At 41.5% G+C, this 23,359-nt stretch overlaps 1 protein-coding gene across 4 annotated transcripts in view; it reads left to right on the plus strand.

Annotated features, from left to right (window-relative positions):
* The window catches only part of NEK11 (NIMA related kinase 11), a 249,474-nt gene that overhangs the window by 142,605 nt on the left and 83,510 nt on the right, over window positions 1-23,359 (plus strand). For all 4 annotated transcript variants that reach the window (XM_087916704.1, XM_087916703.1, XM_087916701.1 and 1 more), the window contains 6 exons: window positions 2,773-2,922; window positions 3,016-3,094; window positions 4,712-4,806; window positions 10,929-11,048; window positions 21,223-21,316; window positions 21,996-22,119. In XM_087916704.1, the coding sequence (XP_087772830.1) occupies window positions 2,773-2,922; window positions 3,016-3,094; window positions 4,712-4,806; window positions 10,929-11,048; window positions 21,223-21,316; window positions 21,996-22,119 (662 nt within the window). The remainder of the gene's footprint in view (window positions 1-2,772; window positions 2,923-3,015; window positions 3,095-4,711; window positions 4,807-10,928; window positions 11,049-21,222; window positions 21,317-21,995; window positions 22,120-23,359) is intronic.

The following is a 23,359-nucleotide window of genomic DNA, read 5'->3' on the forward strand; positions in this document are numbered from 1 at the left end:
GATTCTTGAAAACAAAGGGGTCAACTCCAATATTTGGTTGTTTGGAAACATTTTCTTCCGTCCTAGTCTGAATGGGTGAATGAGAAGGATGTCAGAGCTCCTAAGCTTATCAATGCATTTCGTACTAAATATCCTGATAAACCCTAAAATATAGTATTATGCTGTTACATGTATATTTTCTGCTATCTTCTATTTTTATCTTTTATATGACTAATGCCTCTTTTGCAGGAGGGCCGAATGTCAGCCTTCAAGATTTTCTTCCTTTGCTTTGCATCTTTCGGCTGTCATAAGTAACGTGGGGAGGAGGGGGGACATGGTTATGGGAAGTGAGCTGGAGGTGTTACAAAACAGAACTGTATAAGTTTTGTGTGGGGGAGATTCTTGCTTAGGCTTCTATCCTATGCGATGCGCAGCTGCAACTCTTTATCAAAATATGTCAAGGTCAGTGGACAGAGGCCTCATCACCACCTGGAGATGCCCACATGATGCTATACACAACTTTTAATTGGATGAGCCAATTGAACTACTGGGGGTGGGAACGTTGCCATCACTTTGTATATGTGATTTACACGCTCATTTTCTCAGATTCAGAATTCTTCTGTTGCTACCACTTGACTTCCAGTAAGATATCTTTTCTCTAATTAATGGAGTCTAAGTATTTCTTTCTTGGATTTTGAATGGAGCACCATCTGACAGCCTCCTTGAGTGTTATTTTAGGTTTTGTAAGGAGGCAGCTTTGTAGTGTCAAGTCCCTGAGTCCCAGGACTACGCGATCTCTCATTGCCTCATCCACATTCAAGAACTTGCATACTCTGGCAATGTCCCTCAGGCTTGCAATGAAGTTGTCGATGCTCTGTCCTTCCTTCTGGTCTCTCCGGTGGAATTCGTGCTTCTTAATTAGGATGGATACCGGTGGGGTATAATGGTCCCTCAGAATTTTCTCTAAGTCAGCCCAGGCCATCGTTTTGACATCTCTTGGGGCTATGAGAGCTTTAGCCATTTTGAAAACAGAAGGCCACAATGTGTGAGGAAGATGGCTCTCTTCTTCTATTCCGTAATGCCCATCAAGTTGCTGCTTTCCAGGAACATCTGGAATTGGTTGACATAGGATTCCCAGTCCTCAGTCCAGGGGTGGGATTCAAATTTCTTAATAACTGGTTCTTTGGGCATGGCCAAATTTGTGGTTTGGTGGTCATGTGACATGTAAATATTGTAAATATATATGTAAAGATTGAATTTTTTATTTTAAAAAAGAGCAACCTTTACCCAAAATCAGGCAAAGCAGACAGGCAGATTGAGCTGCTTGCAGAATAACAGCTTCACTCCCAGATCTACCTTTCTGCAACCTGCTGCCTGAGTCTGCACTGAAAAATAGAAGCTTCAATCCTAAGAAAGGTTCAGTTCTGCTCTCAGGCCACTTCTCCCTCCCCCAACCCTTTGAATACCACCCCAACTGGGCCTCAGGAAAGCACCTGGACAGGGCGGGTGGGGAAGGGAGGAGCCAGCCAGTGGTGTGATTTGCTGGTTCTCCGAACTGTGCAGAATTGTAACAACTGGTTCTATAGAACTGGTCCGAAGTGGTAGAATCCCACCCCTGCCTCGGTCTTTGGGTCGAATGGTAAATTTAAATTTTTTAAATTCGTGCTGTCACGGACCAACCAATCGGAGATGCATATGTAAATATCTAACAACCTGTTCTAGGCTTTTCAGGGTCTTCCCTCAGCCATGAGGTACCTTGTGCTCCACTTAACAACCTATGCGTTTGTTTAACATCAGGTAGAGCAGGAGATGGGTCATTACCTAACACTTCCTTGCTTAATAACTATCATAACCTCAACACTAATGGGCAAGCTCCATTACAGTCAAAAGTCAAGGACTATTTATTTATTTATTTAAAAGAACAGATAAAATAAAAATTGACAATCTGACAAAACAATATACGATATGTCCATATCATGCTTAAACTGGAAAAGATTTACCCCAATATCCTAAGCAAGGCTTGGAGGAAATGTCAGGTTTTTAAAAATTGCTTGTAGATCAGAACATGGGAATTATTCCAAAGCATAGCTGCAGTAGAACCAAAGCAATTGAATAGCATCGAACTATTGCTAATTCACAAGTAATCCGTGAGCATTCAAAATTAATGTACAATGGACCACCCAGAACTATTTATGACTGGTTTGGGGAGTTATGATGGTACAGACACACACAGCAATTGCAAGACTGTATTTTGGTCTGTGGTTTTACAATCATTTGCAGGATCCTTTGGTCACTTGGCTGTGATATGTGAATTTGTTTTGTTGTTTTCCAATATGTATTTCCAATTCCTGGCAAAAAACACCTACTGGGGAAAATGTATTTGCTTAACAAGTGCAATGTTTGCTTAATACTTAATGATCACTATGTTCACCTATCAGCTATCATAAAAATGGTCATAATTTTGAATCATGCGATGCCTTATAACTGCAATGATTTATGACCATAATTCTGGCTAATGACCATAACTCGAAGATAATCTGTATTTTTTACAATATTACCTGTGATATGTATTTTTATCTTGCTAATGTACCTAGGTTGATCACAAATATCAATTTTATTACTCATATCTAAATTTATGCTAGGTATGATTTTATAGTTTGGAGAAAATATATTTTATTTTTATCTGTAGGAAACTTATCATTTCTTTTCACCAGGACTACAAATATAAGCAGTCACTAGGCATTAATTTAGAATCACTGCTTGTCCCTGAATTATTTTTATCTTCCATTCTAGGTCACTTGGATGCATTTTGTATGAAGTGTGTTGTTTGAATCATGCGTTTACTGGTCATAGTTTTTTGTCTATTGTTCTGAAAATTGTAGAGAGCAAAACACCATCTCTTCCAGACAATTTTCCAAGAGAACTTGATGCTGTCCTGCATAGGTGGGTATGTTTGTTTGGATTTAATTTGTTTTTTTCCCATTATATCTTTTGTTAATATCAATATTGATTCATTTCATATTGTTAATATTTTAGAATGCTAAATAAGGACCCTTCACTGAGGCCATCAGCTGCAGAGATTTTAAGAACTTCATACATTGATGATCAGTTACAGGTATTCGGAATGCCTTCTTAGACATACCTAGAAACATAGATTAAAAAGTCAGTGTATAATAAGAAAGTTAAAACTCTAAAATACAGTTATAAGTAAGGTTGCAGGAAATACCAATCAAATTCTAGAGAATTATATCTAAAGTCATTGATCTGTAAGATATTTAATTGAATATTTAATGCAGAAGGATCTGTATTATTACAAGATTGACAGAAGTGCTATTTTATTATGAGATCAATTGGATTTTAGCAGTCTACATTCATATTCTGAAAATTCTACCTCCAAAAAATTAAAACTTTTCATTTAGATGTTCAGAATTTGATAGAAGTGATATAGGGATCAAGTGCTATTAGTAATTTAAATTTTTGGAAAGTCGAGTAAATGTCTCTCACACACTCCTACTCAGAGACAGACAGACAGAGAAGAGAGAACCCCACCCTCAATTTTTTTTTAAAAAAGAACAATTTTAAAATACAGGCACAACTCACTTGTAGATCATTGTCCTCTCTGGAGAGGAAAATACTTTGGATTTTTATTCCCGGAGCTTCATTTGAATATTTGGAACATCTCCAAAATTATACTACTATGCTTTTGTTTAAAGTTTGGATTAGTATCAAGCTGATAAGTGGTGTAAAGTGCCACTTTAGATCAATTAAAATTCTGGGAAACAGAACATCATGGCAATTATACACCACACATGCTAAAAACACATTTAACATAATATAGAAATGCTATAACAAAGAAAGTAAAGTGAGTAGAACAGATTGCAATTGACTAGAAATAATGGCATTTCTTTTGTATTTCAATTAAAGGCCTTTGTCCCTTTTAGAGAAAGAAATGATAACCAGTGAAAATATAGCCAACTTTATAAGTATTTGTTTTTCTTTTCTAAGACATATATACCAATCTCTGCATAGATCCATAGGCTGCCACTTGCTCTTTGAGAAGTCACAAATGTCTGAGGACCCCAGATTTTGCACTTTGTCTTTTTAGGAGAGTGCTACTTATTTTATTATTCCAGAATAAGAGATGGTAATCCATAGAATTGGAACAGTGCCAAACCCAATCCACTCAATCTTCCAGGGCAAAATTGAAGCCTATTATTTCCTATTCAGCACCCCCACCCCACCTCAGCCTCCAGATACCAAGACAGGACATCAAAAAGCATTGCTTAATTCATCATGGGCAGATTATAAATCTGGGTATTATTAATATATGGATGATATCTCACCCTCTGATGATGAATGATCTCACCCAGTGGCTCCAGATATTAAACAGGAACAAAGAAAACACGGAACCCTGCTGAACATTACATATAAAATATCTAGTGTCAGAGGCAGCATGCCACTCAATACCATGTGTCATAATATCAGAGGAAAGTCTATGGAGCTATTAATGATCATTAAGGAAAGAGAAGTTTGGGGTAGTCAGGCCTTAAGTTTAGCCTATTTCAGCAGAAATATTCTTTGCAAGTCACCTACTTTGTCTGTTTCCTAAGTGCAGAATCTGCTAAATGCAATTTATGTGAAACAAAAGAAATTAGCTTTGTAAAAGAGCCAGAAGTCATGAAATACTTCAGTATAAAAAAATTAAAATGTTACAATTCTTGTTTTCTGACAGATTATGAAATATAAGCACACAAATATAAGCATACCGATTAAAAAGGGTTGGATGTCGAATTCCCAGGAAGAAGCTGATCATTTAATAAGTGCTGTGTGAGTATGTGATTTTTGAAATTTACAAAAGCAAATCAAATCAAAAGTGGCCAAATCACCAAAACCAAATAAAAGAGAAATGCATTTCCATAAAAAGTTCATAACTTGTACATATCTGTTGCCTCTTCTCTTAAGAAGATTCTTTACAGAAATTTCAGGCATTAACAAGGCCATCAATTAATTTACAATAACTGTCATATATTTCAAAAATAATTGTGACATTTTTCTATATTAATATGAATATGTTCTTTTTGCATTATTCATGAACTAAACTAATTTGAATACTATTAAAATATCAAAATAGAATAAATAAATAAATAAAATAAATAGAATAATTAATAATGGGTAATTAAACTCACATCCCTTTGAGGTTTACTTGCATCTGGAATTGTGTTTTCTTCTAACCCTAGTTTACAGTTTACATTCCATTCCAGTAATTATCAATTACTGCTTCATTCTGCTATGGCAATCATTCCTTTTTTAGCTTCCTTTCGAAGCAACATTAATTGTCTTAAGTATTAATATTCTATACTTTTCCTTCATATCAGTAAAATATCAGTAAAAATCTGATCTTAGTATTGTTTGATTTGCTAATAAGTTCTGTTCTAATTTTTTGCTTGCCTTCATCTCTAATACTAACCCTAACTCTTATTTTCTATTGTTTGCTGCAAAATTATACCATATTCCCCCCAAAATAAAAGCTGGTCTTATTTTCTTTTTGGCCCCAAAATAAGCACCAGGTCTTATTTTAGGAGGAGATCTTATCCACCTACCTTAGGGCCACCACAGCCACACCTCTCATGCCCTGACACCTGTCATGCTGCTGCTTGACTTCTTCGGCCTCTTGTGGGATACCACAAGGCTCATTGCATTGGTGCCGCTGCTTGTGGCAAAAGGCCATGAGGCTCATTGCGCCAGTGCCGCCATGTGTGGCAGGACAACTTATCTGACTCATCATGCTGGTACTACCGCTTACAGCAAGAGGCTGTGTGGTGTTTTATATCGTTGTGCATGCGAGCAACAGCACCGGTGCAATGAGCCCTGTGGCATTCTGCCACAAATGGCAGCACCAGTGCATCATGGCATCCTGCGAATGGCTATACCAATGCAATGGGCCAACCCTGAGGTAAGTGGGTATGGGACATGTGGGGCGGCTCCACCCCCACCCCTGCCCTAGGGTGATTTTTATGCCTGCGCCTCCCCCCACCTTGTACAACCAGATGGTGGGTGAGCCTTAACTAGGGCTTATTTTGGGGGTAGGGCTTATATTAGGTGCAGGCATGAAAACCGGGCTAGAGCTTGTTTTCAGGGTAGGTCGTATTTTTGGGGAAACATGGTATCTGTCTCTTTGTTTATCAGTCTGAGCTTCATGAGCGTCAACTCCCAGAATTTTTAATATGGCTGGCTAGGGCGTTCTGAGACCTGAAGTTCAGAAATGTATAGTTTCCAAGTTTGAAAACATTGCAGTATAGAAACCCTCTTTCTTTCCAATCCTGATGTTTTAAATGCAACAACATTTAATCTGATCAGAATTTAGGTACTTTTTTAGCAATTCTAAATTGTTAAATCCAATAACATCGTAATGATTTGGCTATTACAAGAATTGCTATAGACCCAAGATATAACTTATTTTTTTCCTATTTTGAAAAGGCAATTTGCTTCAAGTAATTATGGCAATACAGAACTAACAGAGATTCTTTAGCCTATTTATTCCAATTTTCCGCTGGATACATAAACATTAAACATATAGCAACAAGAAGCAATCCTAAATTACTGTTTCTTTAAGACATCTTTAATCAACAGATAGAGAGTGCTTATCTTGGACTTGAAGCACTTCCAAGTATTCCATATCACTGTTGGATGACTAGATTTCTGGATGGCCAGGAACCATCTCTGCCCAATCAAAATTGACATCAATTGCAACTTTATCAGTTCATAGGTGTATCAATTTTGGGTCATGAGCTGCCACTCTCAAGAATGGATGTTATAATCCCCAAATAACAGAAGCCATCAGAATCTCTTTGAAATCTATCCATGGCAGTTCAGTCAAGGACTTTACTACATATCAAGTTGGCTGATTCACTAACAAGATCTTCATTGTCTCCTGATTATGCAGATCAAAGTATATATATCTTTAATGAGTAAAATCCATGATAGGGAATCGGAAAATGTAGATAATTTTATGAGCTGCTGCAGTGGGTTTGCAGCTCTGCTATATGGAATAACTTTTTTATTTATTAATTAATTTATTAAACAAATATATATGATCACCCAACTCAAACACAGGTGATAGTAGGTGAGTCTAATCACATCTTGCTATGCCTGCCTACTATGCCTCAGCTAATCTCTTACCTATTAGAACAGCATATTTTGTTTTCAGAATCCTAGGACAAATTGCAGTTTAAAAAGGGGAAAGGATTTATTATAACTGAATGAATCTTTTCTCTTTTTTCTTATGACTCATTGAACAAGAGAAAATTTAAACAGATGTCTTGAGCACATGGCCATAATCTCTCTAATTTCAGTTCACCTTTTACCAGTTTTCAACACAGATGTGCGTTTGGGGGTCTATCAATACCTATGGCACTATTCTCACTTCAGAAAGGAGAATATTTCTAAGTCAGGATTAAAATAAAAGGTCTTTGGTGCTCTCTTAGCTTGGCTATTTTCTTGCGGACCAAAGTAGGTAATATCAATGCTAGTAAGGAATGGGTTTTGCTCTCAGTTTATATTCTAGTCGATTGCTCTATCACTGTTGATGGGTGTAGTCTTAGAGTCTATCCCCATCATAGAGTGATTGGATGTTTACTTTGTTTGGCAGTTTTTTGATTAGGGTATTGTTTACTTGGTTGTTGGTCTGATGTTAATCTTGGAGTTAATATATGCTCATCTGGATGCTGATTGCTGGTTGGGAAGTCTTAAGTCTTTTTGCTCCCTTTTTTGGCTTGTTCATTGTTTCTTTTGTATATTCTATAGATATTATTTATGTGTATGTATCCATTGATGACTAATTTGTCAGAGTGCCACACTTCTACAATTCCCTAGTGCTTTTGATCTTGGCTTGGTCTAGGATGGTCTAGGACAGTTTACTAATTGAAACTATAGCTAAGTCTGTCCAGATGTTGCAAAATAAAAGAGTTTTCATCATGTCTTTTAACTGCTAGTTGATATTCCTGAGTGCATTCTGCCAGTTTTCTGCATGTTTGTCCTACTTAGTGGTTGTTGCTGTATTACACTATATATTGTAGATCAGGAGTGTCAAACTCAAGGCCTGCAGGCCTAATCCGGCCCATGGGGTGCTCAGATCTGGCCCGCTGTCAGGTGGTGCTCCATTCAAAATCCAAGAAAGACACATTTAGACTCTATTAACATAGAGAAAATATCTTTTACTGGAAATCATCAAAGGAATTCTGAATCTGAGGAATTGCACGTGAAAACACATATACAAAATGATGGCAACGTTCCCACCCACAATAGTTCAAACTGTCAATCCAATCGAAGATGTGTATAATGTCATGTGGAGCATCTTCAGGTGGTGTTGCAGACATCTGGCCGTTGATCTTGGCCTATTTTGATAAAGAGCTGCAACTGTGCAGTAAGCAAGCAAGTAAGCATAAACAATAAAGTTTTCCTCCAAGTTATAGAGTCCATTCTCTAAAACCTCCAGCACATTTCCCACCCAGACAAAACCCAATTATTTTACCACCACCCCTGTTACTATGATAGCCAAAAGATGCGAAGGAAAGGAATCTTGAAAGCTGACACCCGCAGGGCCTGCCTGGAAATAGCAAAGAACCACCCCACAGTGCCTGTTAGGAAAAATGCGGCACAAGGGGACCATGCACAACACTCCTATGGCCGGTTTTCAGCCTGGACGGCTTCCTGCAGCATTCTGCCAGGCCTCCCCCAGCCTGTTACAGGCCTAAATGGGGTATCTTGGGTTGTATCTGGCCCTCTGAAGCTCCATTTGGCCTTCTCCACAGACTGTGCTTGGTTTGCTAGCATCCCAGATTCCACTTACTTCTCCCCACCACATTTCCCATGGCTTTTCTGTACTTACTTTTCAAACAGTTCCAGAAGAGCTGGCCCATGTGGCAGAGAAGCCAAAGTCTTTTATTCAGAAGCCCATGAAACTGTAAGAACATAAGATGTAAGGAAAACAGCTTTCCTCTACTGGCTTCTCTGTCCTGGGGGCCTGCAGACTTAGTTTGAACCCAGTCTGGCTGGCAACAAGTACCCTCCTGCTTGCTGCTGACTGGCTAGTTTGAATGAGGAGCTTCAGGATTGGGGCATGACAGCCAATCAACAAGGGGCTTGCAGTTCAACACAATGAGACAAAGCAAGCAAGCTCCTTGTTGATTGGCTGCTGCTGCTGCTGCCTCAATCCCTGAAGCTGTCCTGAAGCAGGAGGTCTTTTCTACTAACAGAGGCCTGCTGTCCACATGGCCCCAAGCTGAAATTTTTATTCAGAAGTAGGCAAAAATGTTTTCCTTAGAGTTTACATTCTTACAGCTTTGCCATCATCTATATAAAACACTTTGGCTTCTCTGCCGGTAGGTCAGCCTCTTCTGGAGCTCTGGAGTTCTTCAAAAAGTAAATAATCCATGGGAAATGGGTTGGGGAAGATAAATGGAATCTGGATACTAGCAAAGCAGGCTCAGTTTATGAAGACCCAGTGGGGCAGGATGGGGGGGGAAGCAATTGTGGAGACACCCGGGGAGTATGAGGTATCTAAGTAGATTGGGGGAGGCCTTGGATGGCCTGCTCCAGCACTAGGCCCCGCATGCTCTTCTTCACTCTGAGATACTCATGTGCATTTAATGACCTGCGCATTCAGTTAATAAACGCATTGGGGAAAGCAGGGAGTGATCACATTCATTTAATGTGATTCAGTCGAATAAATCCTTGGGTTATGAATGTAATTGTCAGGCTCTATTGCATTCGTACCTTGAGGATTACCTCTATAATGAGAGTGAGTGAGGGTCTCAGGGAAGTCCTATCTTAGCACTTGGCCATCAGATGTGCCCCCGACACAAGTCCCGTGTCATGCTCACCATGACCAAGCCCCCCCAACCACATCCACCATGACCATGTCCTCCAGCCATCTCCCCCCCCACTGGTCCTCCGAGGTCAAACACAACCGTGATGCGGCCCTCAATGAAATCAAGTTTCACACCCCTGTTGTGGATGATTCTTGTTTTTTCTTCTGGAGCTGCTGGTCTTTTTGTTTGTGTAGATGTTTTGAAGAGCTTTGGTTGGCTTGTTCACTATTCTAATTCCATATGGTTTTATTAGTTGTTGATTTCTGAGATGTCATTGATGTTATTCTTTTTAGGGCACAATAAGCAACACTAAACAAAGAACTGGTTTTTCAACATCAAGATTATCTGGCATCTCATATCTTGATTCTTAATATCTCCTAACATCCTTACTAATTGCTCAAAGCAATTAATAAAATGATCCAGTGTACACTTCATAGTCAATACTCTTCTGCTTAAACTGCAAAGCTAGAATTTTTATGGTACTTTGGATAATGAGGCAAAAAAAGATAATGTCATTAGTATGGTTTTTCATTTCTTATACTATTATTAAAACTTCAAGGATATCCCTTTGTTCTTTTTGTTTTGTAAAAAATTAATATCAGTCATGTCAAATGAAATGAGTTCAAAGTTCTTGATTTACATAATTTAATTATAAATGAAGTAAGATATTAAAAATTAATACAATTAGAATCTTCCTTTTGTTAATGTACCAAACATCTTAATTGCATCTTTTCATTTGTTGGCAGTACTAATCTGTTGATAATGTGCGCACTATTATAAACAAGCAAGTTTAAGTACAGCAAACAAAACTCTATAAATAAAATGATGGTTCAGCACTTTTAAAATTTAATTTAATTTTTTTAAATTGGTAGCTTTATGCGACTAAATCTTCCCTGGGAAGATGGGGCAAGGTGTGTATGTGTGAATTTCCTTCAACGCATGACATAAGGGATATTTTTGTGAATTTGTGAATTTTCTTTAACACACATGAAATAAACTTCTCTTTCCAGCTTGATATCACTAACTGCCTTCTTTTCTCCAATTTTTTATTTCAATTTTATTATTTCGCCTCAATTTTAGAAAGAAAAAGGTACATCTCCAAACTCTAAGGACCATATCTGAAATGCAGAAAATGACACCACGTGAACGGATGCGATTGCGGAAATTAACTTTAGCTGATCAAACAGCACAGAAGCTGAAGTAAGCAAACACTTGTGTTAGTCATCAGTATTTATAATTTTATCAATAGCATGTATAATCAGAAAGTGATGATTTGATGTTCTCAATCATTATATTTCTCTCTTGTAAACTGTACGAGATGAGACGGCCTATAGGTTCTCAGACTGGTCTTGTGGTGTGAGAGTCATAACCTCACTCTGAACATCAAAAAGACCAAAGAATTGATTATAGACTTCAGAAGATGCAAAGCCAATCCTCTCCCACTATATATCAATGGAGACTGTGTGGAAAGAGTTCATAGTTTTAAATTTCTAGGAACTCATATTTCCGATGACTTTACTTGGTCGGTCCACACTATGGCCACTGCAAAGAAGGCACTTTCTGAGGTTGCTGAAAAAGAGTGGTTTGGGTGAGAAGTTGCTGGTTACTTTTTACTGGTCTACCATCGAGAGCATTTTGGCATACTGTGTGGTATGCTGGATGGTCTGTAGTGGATAAGAAAATGCTCCAGAGAGTTATAAACACAGCACAAAAAAATCATCAGTTGCTCTCTTTCTTATTTGGAAGAGATTGCGAAGACCAGACTCCTCTCTAGAATACTAAAAATCTCCACAGACCATTCTCATCCTGGACATTAATTCGATCTGTTTACCATCAGGGAAGCGTTATAGGTGTCTTAAAATGAGGACTAATAGATTGAGAAACAGTTTATTTTCCAAGGCAGTAATTGTCTTGAATCAAGCAGTGCATTTGTGATTTAGTCCTATTATTATTATTATTTTAATTTTTAAATGCTCTGTAGTATGATTGTGATGTGGTGTTTGGGGGACTGTGCTGGAGTAGCTATCAAATTTCATTGTATTCGTGGAATGCAATGACAATAAAGGTATTCTATTCTATTCTATTCTATTCTATTCTATTCTATTCTATTCTATTCTATATATAGTATATTTCTAATGCTTTCTAATTCTGAAAAGGAATTTAACAGAGAAGTTACAGATATTATTTATTATTCTAGTCCTTTGTGTGCCTCATACACTGATACAATTAGTGCAGGAGTGTCAAACTCCAGGCCTGCGGTGCCAGCCTGGAAATAGCAAAGGACCGGTCCGTGGTGCCTCTGGCAGCCAAAATGGGGCTGGCAGGGTGCTACTGGAAGCTATTTTGGTTGGCAGCATGCTGCAGGAAGCCGTCCAGGCCAAAAATGAGGCACAGGGAGCTCACGTGCCCCCCCCCTGCACCCCATTTTGATGGCAGGGTACTGAAAGAGACCATCGAGGCTGAAAACAGGGTGCAGGGCAGAGGTGGTATTCAGCAGGTTCTGACCAGTTCTGGAGAACAGGTAGCGGAAATTTTGAGTAGTTTGGAGAACTGGAAAATACCATCTCTGACTGGCCCCTGTCCTCTGCCTCTCAAGTCCCAGCTGATTGGCTGGGTCTTCTTTTGTTGCCCTGCACAGGAGAACAGAGCTGGAAAGCAGGTTAGTGGGGTGGGGAGGGAATGGAGATTTTACAGTATCCTTCCCCTGGAGTGGAGTGGGAATAGAGATTTTGCAGTGTCCTTCCCCTGCCACGCCCACAGAACTGGTATTAAAAAAAAGTTGAATCCCACCACTGGTGCAGGGGCCTTCTGCAGCCCCCCACACTCTGTTTTGGCAGCAGTGTGCTGCAGAAGGCATCCATCCTCTCTCTCCCCTCCCCAGCTGACCCATGTAGGAGAACTACAATGATGATCCGGCCCTCGAAGAAATCCAGTTTGACACTCCTGAATTAGTGGAATAATTATCTGCTTGCTTTCTGAACACTTTTTCCATCACTGTTACCATTTGTTTGGACAGTAATTATGACTATACGATATTATGCGGTTTTCTGTCTATTTGGTAATATAGATATTTCAAAACTAAATGGGAGATATACCCTAGGGCAAACATAACAATTTTCAAAATAGTAAGATGTATAGAATTTGTGTCTCTTTATGATTAAAGCCAACTTTATTAGAACTACAGATTTGTCAGAGAGACAGAATAACTGAGTTGGAAGGGACCTTGCAGGTCATATAGTCCAACTCCTCCCTGCTGTTCTTATTTATTATTTTTTGTTATTTTTACCCTATTTTTGTTATTTTGCCCATTTATAGGGTTTTGAAATACCTGTACTATCAAATAGAGAGAAAACTGCATGATATTGTATAGTCATAACTGTCCAAACAGTTGTAAGAGTGTTGAAAAAAGTGTTTGAAAGCAAACAAATAATTATTCCACGAATTATGGCGCGCATAAGCGCACCAACGTACCTATCGTCCCTGTCCTATTGTTTCTTTTTTATTTTTCTTATATGTATCCATTTCATGTATCCATAACTATGTTTATACTTATAACTGTTATCTTATAATTGCTTGACAAAATAAATAAATAATATCGGTATTTGAAGCACACAAAGGACTAGAATAATAAATAACATTTGTAACTTCTCTGTTAGGTTCCTTTTTCATTATTGGAAAGCAAAACATACTGTATGTACCATATGTTTTATAGATATGTCATGATTACTTTGAATTTTAATAATGCAGTATTTAATTTAGACCAAATTGTAAATTGATCCCAAGTTACCTTTAATGTGACCCAAAATTCAGTTAGTGAGATTGAAACTAGTGAATGCACAGTTGCAGTTGTCAATTTAGACAAGTTTAAAAAAGAAGAGTCTCATTATTACATTAGAACAGGGGCTTCAAACTCAAGGCCTGGGGGCCGGATCTGGCCCATGGGATACTTACATTCAGCACACAGAGCCAGCCTGAAAACAGCAAAGGACCAGGCCACGGTGCCTCAGCCAGAAAAAAATGAGTTTGGGGTGGTGGTGGTTGTATGCAGCCCCCCCCGTTCCATTTTTCACTGGCAGAGGGTATCAAAATGAACACAAAACAAAACCCCAAAAAAGAAGAAATGTTTTGCATACAAGAAGAGACAGGAAAGGAGAAAGGGAAAGATGAAGACGAAAAAAAGGATGGGAAGATGGGAAGAGAGCATGGAAGGAAAAAGAAGGAAAGAGGGGAAGGACTAAGAAAGGAGAATGAAGAGGGAAGGAAAAAGAACGGAACGAGGGAGGGAGGGAAGGAGATTATAATGAGAGTGAGGGAGAGTCCAGTGGTGGAATTTAAATTTTTTTACTACCGGTTCTGTGGGCATGGCTTATTTGGTGGGGGTGGCTTAGAATCACGTGACTGAGTGGGCGTGGCTTGGTGGCCATGTGATTGGGGTGGTCATATGACTGTGAGCATGGCTTGGTGGTCATGTGACTGGGTGGGAGTGGCCAACTCAATGTCACTCACGTCAAGGGGTGCCTCATCTGGCCCCTCCCCTCCCAGCCATTCCTTGTCACACCCAGCCTCAACATATCTATAGTTCTGTAAAAATGTTGTTCACCTTTTGTTGACTTTATTATCCATGTACTACAAATGTACTTTATGGACTACTGAAAGGAGGAAATGGCTCACATGCTTTGCCCAAGAGGATGATAGGCAACAGGCTTTTATGGAGCTGCCAGAAAGAGGGCGGGGGGGCAATGTATTTTCCAAAGCACCAGAAGGCAAACAATGTATTTTCCAAAGCAGGATGGAAACTGAACAGAGACAGAAGCAACCTAAAAGTAAGGAGAAACTTCCTGACAATGAGAACAATTAACCAGTGGAATTGCTTGTCACTAGATGTTCTGGGTGCTCCAACACTGAAAGTTTTTAACAAAAGACTGGACAGCCATTTCTCTGAAATGGTATAGAGTTCCTCCCAAGGTCCCTTCTAAGTGCTATTCTGTTATTCTGACACCTTTCCCAGGACCTCTACTCAGAATTTGGCACCCTCAGTTTTCCTGCCTGAGTAGGAGGTTGGACTAGAAGACCTCCATAGTCCCTTTCAACTCTGTTAAACCCACCTGTGTTTATGCTCTGGACTATTGACATGTAAACCCTGAAAAATACCTGGGCAAAAGAAAGGCAATAAAATAACACTAAGTGTAGGGACAGTGTAAAATATTAATATATGATATGATAAATAATGGAACAATTAAAGATAACAGCACAGAGTTTTCTCTCTCCCCCTCTTCCTTCTTCTTTTCTTTCTCTCTTTCTTTCTTCCTCTTCCTCTTTCCTTCTCTCTTTCTCTCCCTTCCTCTTTCTTTCTTGCTCTTTCTTCCTTTCTTGCTCTTTCCTTCTGCCCTTCCTTCCTTTCCTTCCTTGACTCTCTCTCACACACACACCTTTTCTGGGAAGAACTTATTAGGCAAACTCCAGAGCAGCAAGCGGTGGGACAATGAAGAAAGCAGCAGCCTCGGAACATCCATTCCCCCTCCCTTTCGAAGCACATGGGCAGCGGCAGGGGCGGTGGGTGGGGATGCCCCAAAAGGCAGGGAGAAAGTGAACTGAAAGCCTTTCCATTAGCTTTCTCTGCTGCACTGGGGCTGAGGGGGCGGCAGCAGAGGCAGCGGCAGGGGCACCACAAAAGGCAGGGAGAAACCGAACGGAAAGCCTTTCTGTTCACTTTCTCTGCTGCGCTGGGGCTGGGGCTGGGGCTGGGGCTGGGGCTGAGGGGGCGGTGGGGGTGGGTGGGTGTGCTCTGAAAGGGAGGCTGGGAACTCCTGGGGCTGCTTCCCATAGCTGCACTGCGGCCGCCGCTGTCCACCCCGCCCTCTGGACTGGCCCGAAAAAGATGCCCCACCTTGGCCTCCTCCCACCCAGAAAGTCTCGGGCGATGGGAGGGAGGCCTGGAAAGGCCCTGGGCAGTGGGAGGGAGGCCCCGAAAGGCCCCAGGGGTGGGCAAGGGCCTAACACAATGCAGGCTTACCTGTGAGCAGGGCAGACAGATCAGGGCTGCTCAGTTGGGATGCAGGCACCATGTGGGGAAGTCAGGTTAGGCAAGCCACAAGGGCCCAGCATGCCACACAGGAAGGGAGGATGGACTGGGCGGAGCATGTGGCGGGCGGGCAAGCTGTGTGAGCTAGCGAGCATCAGGTGGGCATCAGGGACCAGGGAACCGGTTCAGGGGCGTGGCCAGCCAGAAGTCACTACCAGTTCTGCGACCCACACCAAATTCTTGTTACCGGGACACCAGAACCAGCTGAATACCACCTCTGGGAGAGTCTCAGGGAAGTCCTCCATTAGCTCTTGGCCACCTCAGGTGCCCCCAACACAAATTCTGTGTCATGCCCACTATGGCCACACCCCCTCAAACACAACCCTGATGCAGACATCAGTGAAATTGAATTTGACACCCCTGCATTAGAACAAAATTTGGATATAACTGATTGACATGCACGTTGTCATAGCAATGCTAAAATAGGACAAGATATGGGAATGCCTGAATCTACAGTAGATTTGTTTTGTTTTTATTTTTCTCCTCTTCTCTTTAAACTCACACCCAAGAATTTCAGTGTGTTCTTCCATGTGGTTTTCAAATGTTTCTTATAGAAGCATGTTTTCTGAAGTTCAAGCTATTTTTTAATTCTTTAGCAGCTTTTTGCCTTTTGGTCTTTTACATTCACAGCTTCTTCTAACCCTTAGTGTTAAGTCTGGGCGGTGGGTCCCAAGGAGAGACGAGACTTGAAATAGTGACAACAGCTGTTTATTAGGAAACCAGATATTGAGACAAGACTCCCAGCCGAGGCAGCTCCTTTTATAGAGCTGGCTGTGGCTAGACAGCCTATGACATGCATTTGAGCTTGCCACGCTTGGTTTTACCCAATCGCAGCAGCCAAATAAGAACCAATCAGAACGCTTAGTTTTGTCCAATCACGGCCCGGCTTTTCCGGACCAATAGGAATGCAAGCCTACAAGCCTGCTAGTATGGAACACCCCTCCCCTCTTGATTCCGTCCAAGGGGCGGGGTAACATAATCACGCAAGTAGGCGGGTCTTTGTACCTGCCTACTAGACTTGCGCAGTTCACAGTGTCTCTGTTCACCATCGGGTTCGGACAGGCTCTGCGTCACTCTCAAGCTGCAAGATGGAACTGCCTGGAAGGGTGAACCGGTCCTCTGGCGGCAACTCCCGCCTGGTGATTCTGGGTCGGTTGAGTCGTTTGCTCTGCTGCTCCCGCCTGGGCTCTCTGGGCTGGTGGAGCTTGTCTGGCCGCTGCTTCCAGGCGAAGTGCCCATCTGCCACGACTCCCTTCTAGCTGGTAAGTATTGTTGGTTTTTGTTTAATGTCTGTGGGGGGTGTTCTACTTGTACAGATGTTCGTTCATTTTCTGAACTTGAGGTCCCCCCCCCCCACTGATTTCTTGATTAGAGTCTATGAGGGGGGAAGCAGCCAGCCTGGATCTTAGCTGGTCAATGTGACGTTTCCACGACCTCCCATCGGTGGTCTCGAGCCGGCAGGAGCGGGGGCCTGTGACTTGGGTGATTTTTGCAGGGGTCCAAAGTGGGTCCCCTGTAAAGTTTTTGGCAAATACAGTGTCTCCTACCTTGAAGGCACGGTGCTTGCTGCTGGAACCAAGGGGTTTTTCTGGAGTGTAAACAGGGTGCAGGCGGTCTAGAGGTGACCTGAGTCTTCTGCCCATTAATAGCTCTGCTGGGCTCTTGTTGGTGGTGGTATTTGGTGTGATATGTTGTAGAAGAAGCATCCTGGTGATCTTCTCGTGGATGTTGCCATGTTCCATTTTGTGCAGAGTTTTTTTTTGTAAATTGAACCATGCGTTCAGCTCTACCATTCGCCGCCGGGTGAGCTGGTGATGTCAATGCGTGTCGGATGCTGCGGTCTGCCAAGTATTGTTCAAAAGCTAAGGCGGTAAATTGTGGCCCATTGGCAGAAATGATAACATCTGGCAGACCATGTGTTGCGAAAAGTCTATTTAATTTCTTGATGACAGCTTCTGTGGTGGTTGTCTTCATTGTGCTCACCTCGAGCCAATTTGAATAAGCGTCAACTGTGATTAAGAAGGTGTGCCCCTTGGTTGGCCCTGAGTAGTCAATATGGATGCGCGACCAAGGGCCTCTGCGTGTTTCCCATTCTAATGGTGGGGCCTTAGGGGGAGCCGAGTGAGTCTCTTGGCATCTGTTACAAGCGGCGACCCAGGTTTCAATTTGCTTGTCCATGCCTGGCCACCAAGCGTAGCTCCTGGCCAGGGCTTTCATGCGCACAATACCAGGGTGCCCGTCATGCAGCAAGTCTAAAACTTTTTTCTGTAGTGTCTCTGGTATTACTACCCGGTCTCCCCACAACACACAACCTTTATGCAAAAAGAGTTCAGTTTGCCGGTTTTTAAGCGGTTTAAAAAGTTTGTTTGGCTCGGTTTCTGGCCATCCCCTCTCCACCCAGCTGAGAACTCGTGCCAAGCGTCTGTCCTTCCTAGTTTCGTGGGCGATGTCTTGCGCGGTTACTGGTGGCATGGGGATTGTTTCAATTTGCAAGACTGGTAATGTGGGTGCTGGGTCCTCTTGCAAGTCTGGCAAGGGGGAGTGGCTTAAGGCACCAGCGTGCGAGATTGTCTTGCCAGGGCGATGTATCAATTTGTAATTATAAGCGGCAAGAAATTCAGACCATCTTGTCATTCTAGGTGACAAGATGTGTGGAGTGGGTTTGTCACCCGCCAATATGCCAAGTAGGGGCTTATGGTCTGTAATAATGGAAAATGTCCTACCATAAATGTATTCATGGAATCTCTTTACTGCTGAAACGATGGTGAGGGCTTCTTTGTCCAGCTGGCTATAGTTCCTCTCTGGCTTGGACAATGTTCTGGAAAAGAATGCAACGGGGGCTTCCATTCCATTTGGTAAAACGTGGCTCAGGATGGCACCAACCCCGAAAGGCGATGCATTGCACGCAACAGTCAGAGGTACCGTTTCATTGTATTGCATGAGGACTGCGTTTGAAGTCAAAAGGTTTTTTATCTGGTGAAAAGCGTGCTCTTCTCGCCGTCCCCATATCCAGGAAGCCTTTTTATCAAGGAGTCTATCAGAGGTTCTGCAACAGTTGCTTTCTGGGGTAGAAAAATGTTATAGAAATTAATGAGTCCGAGGAAGGCTTGGAGGTCCGTTTTGTTCTTTGGTCTGGGGGCGTTTTTGATGGCTTTCAATTTTTTATCTGTGGGGTGAATTCCTTGTTTGTCAAGGAGGTAGCCAAGAAATTCAACCCTTTCAGTGCATAATTGGCACTTTTCCCTTTTCACCTTGAGGCCAGCATCTTTGAATTTCTGTAGGACCGCCCTCAGTCATTTTTCCAATTGTTTTTGGGTAGGGGCTGCTACCAGGACGTCGTCAAAATAGGGCTTGACGCCTTTAATTCCCTGCAACAATCTCTCCATTAGACTTTGAAAAATGCCCGGTGTGACGCTTACCCCAAACTGGAGCCGGTTACATTTGAACGCCCCTCTATGTGTCACTATTGTTTGGGCTTCGGCGGTTTCAGCATCGACTGGCAGTTGTTGATAAGCTTGAGCCAGGTCGAGCTTTGCAAAGATCTTGCCACCCCCTAGTGAGTGCAGGAGATGTTGGACTACTGGCACCGGGTAGGCGCTCTGCTGCAATGTGTGGTTGAGGGTGGCCTTGTAGTCACCACAAATTCTCAGGGAGCCATCGGGTTTGATGGGGGTGACAATTGGGGTCTCCCAACGGGCATGATGAATGGGTTCTAACACGCCTTGCGCTATTAGTTTGTCTAATTGTTCGTCTATTTTAGGCTTGAGTGCAAAAGGCACTCGGCGCGGCTTGAGACGGATGGGAGCAATGTCAGGGCTGAGATCAAAGGAGATAGGGGACCCCTTGTACTTGCCTAGATGTTCACTGAAAACTTCTTGGAAGTCCTGGATGAGTGTTGTTTCCCAGTTTCCATCTTCTGTGTGGTTGATGCCTGCCATCTCGATCCCCAATGGTGCGAACCACTGCAACCCGAGTAGGCTGGGTCTGTCTTTATCGACGATTGTGAGTGGTAGGATGGTGGTGTGGTTTCTGAATGAGACTTGAAAATGTCCAGTGCCAACGACCGGAATGCGATTACCTTGATAGTCTCTTAATATTAGCTTCTGGTTGCTAAGCTCTTGGCGGCAGATGCTGGGAATTAGTCTTTTGATGGTCCTCCAGGAGACCATAGAGAGGGAGGAACCGGAGTCTACCTCCATGGTGCAAGGCTGATTCTCAATGTTGACCTCCACACGTATCTTTCGTGCGTCAATTGATGAAGCGTGGCCGATGGTGACTGTTTGGTGCGTTTCTTCTCTTCTGGGTGCCTCGACGAACTTCCTGGGTCGGCTGTCCTGGTTCCATCGGCTGTCATTATGGCGGTCCCGGTTTATGGTGGGGGTGCCATCTCTTCTTCTTGGGGTGTTTCCCCGTCATCGGGGGCTGGAATTTCGTTTGTTACGGCATACTTTGGCAATATGCCCTCGTTTTTCGCAAAAACGGCAAACAGCATCCAGGAACTTGCATTCGGAATGCGGGTGATTCCCTCCGCAGCCGGCACATTGGTAACTTGACTTATGACCGCGCCGGTCTCGTCGCTCGCGTTCCAACTGAAGTCTGTGAATTTCTTCCTCTTCGCTGTCAGAGGGGGATTCGATGTCGCCGTGGTGGGTGGGTGCTGCTGTTGCCGTCTCGCTGGTGGGTTGGCGGTCGTTTCCGTTTGAACGCCGCATTTGCGCTGCTGACTTACGGGTGGCCTCGGCTGCGGTGGCTTCGGCTATGGCGTCGGCAAGGGAGATGTCTCCTTTAGCCATCAGTCTGCTTTGGAGAGTTGGGTTTTTACCCAATCGTGGCAGCCGAATAAGAACCAATCAGAACGCTTAGTTTTGTCCAATCACGGCCCGGCTTTTCCGGACCAATAGGAATGCCGGCCTACAAGCCTGCTAGTATGGAACACTTAGGTTTCCAATGGTTAGAATCCTTATTTCAGCTTTGAAGAACTATATAAGGATAGAAGTATTTCAGGTTTAAGCATCCAGTTTTGTATTATTTTATTGTTGTTAGTTTCTTATACTTAAGAGTCTTAAAATAACTCTGATATTTAAGACCATGTAGTTATTTAATAATGGAGATTTAATATTCTTTTGAAATGGCAAGGTCATTCCGCAACATTTCAGAATTAAGAATTAACAGATCAACGTGTTTGTGTTTCTTTCTCATGCCTATTTACATTCCATTCTTACACATCAAATGTTTTTTAAAAATCATTTGAAGTGCTACAGTTTACAATTGATACCAGTATTCTCCTTTCAGACAGTTGGCTGAAGAAAAATATCAAGAAAATCTTAAAAGAATGCAAGAACTTAGATCCCGTAATTTTCACCAAGTGAATATAGATGTGCTTCATGTAAGAAACGATTCTACCCTTTTCACTTGTCTTGTTCATAGTATAGATAGTTGTCTCTTTGTCTTATTCATAGTATAGATAGTTAATGTCTAGACAAAGTAGTAATTAATCTTGTATAGATGTACAATTTTTAAAAAAGAATATAAATTATAATGCTCTAGTCCTAAGTTTATAAAATCACTATATACTTTAAATTCATTTATGAAAGTAGTTAAAACAAATTAATTTGAAACTGTAACTGAAAATGAATTCTGCTTATGCATATTATATCTCACTTTAATTAATATAACAAAGCCAATATTTATTCTAAATTATTTTATCTTTAATTTATTTGCTGCACAAATGAAAGCTACTATATGTGGCTAAACAGTATTTATTTGTTAGTTATACTAATGTAGTTTCCCCAAAACTGTGCTTCCTCCTATAAAAATTCTCATCTTCTTCTAAGATGTCCCTAAGAAAATACTATATTAATTCAATTCCAATACATTATTTAGTATGACATAGGTAGTTTTGCTGGTTTTGGAGTTCCATTAGCTTTATGTGTTTTAAAAGCTCATAAGAATTTTTTTAAAGCCATTCTTCATAGAAAATTCCTTTGATTCAAGTTGGAAGATATTCAATAAGTTATGGCCAAATTATGATCCTATTTTTGTCTTTTTTAATTGTTTCAAATAAGGAATCTGATCAACACAGTTCAGAACGCCTCATTAAATCCCAGTCTGTCACTGCATTGGACTATTTTTTCCAAAGGGACAATAATACAATAGGCAGACTTCATGAATCTAATCCAGCAGAGCATGGTAAGAATTTTAAAAGTATATATTACCATTTCCCTGTCTCATTAAAATATTATGAGATGCAACTAAGAAGTCAAACTTAGGTATTTAAGAAAAATGAAACAATTGTTCTAAAATGACTAGAGCCCATAGGCATTTTCTATGAGAAATAATTCATTTTATGTGTTATATTGAGAATATTTTCATAGTGTTCGAGGTCTGAAACAATCAATCCATCAAAGATCAATAGGATACCCTTAGATTTCCGGTTCATAGCTATCTAGAAAGGATTCAGCCTTTGAAAGTTAACTTGTGCATACTTTATCTGTTGCTTCAATGCTGGAACTGCAACTGCTTTGGCCTTTATTAAACAGTAGAAAGAAAATTCTATAGGCTATGAAGAAACTTTGTTAAAAATTAGGCTAAGTCTTAAGACATTTTGCAAGGGAAACATTTAACTGACATTAACTGGCAGTTCGTGTACAATCATGTTCTGGTAATTCCTGTGACACAACTGGAACCAATTGTATTGGCTCTGCTGTTCCATTAGACGATTTCAATGGCATGGAGAGGCGGGATCTGTTGCTTGGGTAACAGTTTATCCTCCATATTAAATTACCCAGGCCTCGTGCTCTGGAGAGGACACTCCAGCTTTGCATACAGCATTGAAACAACACAGGAAGTGGCAGTTACCGGTTTCATAGCATGATACCATAGTCCAGGGGTGGGCAAACTTTTTGGCTCGGGGGCCTCATTGACTTTTAAAATTTGACAGACGGGCCGGGTCAGCACAAGATACGATAAATATAAAAAACTGCAAAATCTCCGCAAAATCAAGTCACTGCGCCTAATGCGCCACCTGGTGTTGAAATGCCTGTCATTGCAAGTCAAAATCAAATGAATGCAATCATTCAATCATTCATATCAAACCTTAATTCTGTACCAATCTTCACGGGCCGGATTAAAAAGACCAATGGGACGGATGTGGCCTGCAGGCCGTAGTTTGCCCACCCCTGCCATAGTCTCTTGCAATTGAAGGATGCCAATTCAATTCAAATACACACACACACACACACACACACACACACCATTTTATCCAGAAGTACATAGATTAGGGATTTAGGTCATTTTATGGATACCTGCCAGTCTATGCTATAGACCAGGGGTCCTCAAACTTAAACAGGGGTCGTGGTCCCTCAGACTGTTTGGGGACCAGATTATAGGGTTAGGGTTAGGTCTGTAACTCTCTCTCTTCCTCTCCCTC

This window comes from Pseudonaja textilis, chromosome Z (genome assembly GCF_049901715.1).
Source record: "Pseudonaja textilis isolate UNSWEBS1 chromosome Z, rPseTex1.2, whole genome shotgun sequence".
In the NCBI taxonomy this organism is placed as follows: domain Eukaryota; kingdom Metazoa; phylum Chordata; class Lepidosauria; order Squamata; family Elapidae; genus Pseudonaja; species Pseudonaja textilis.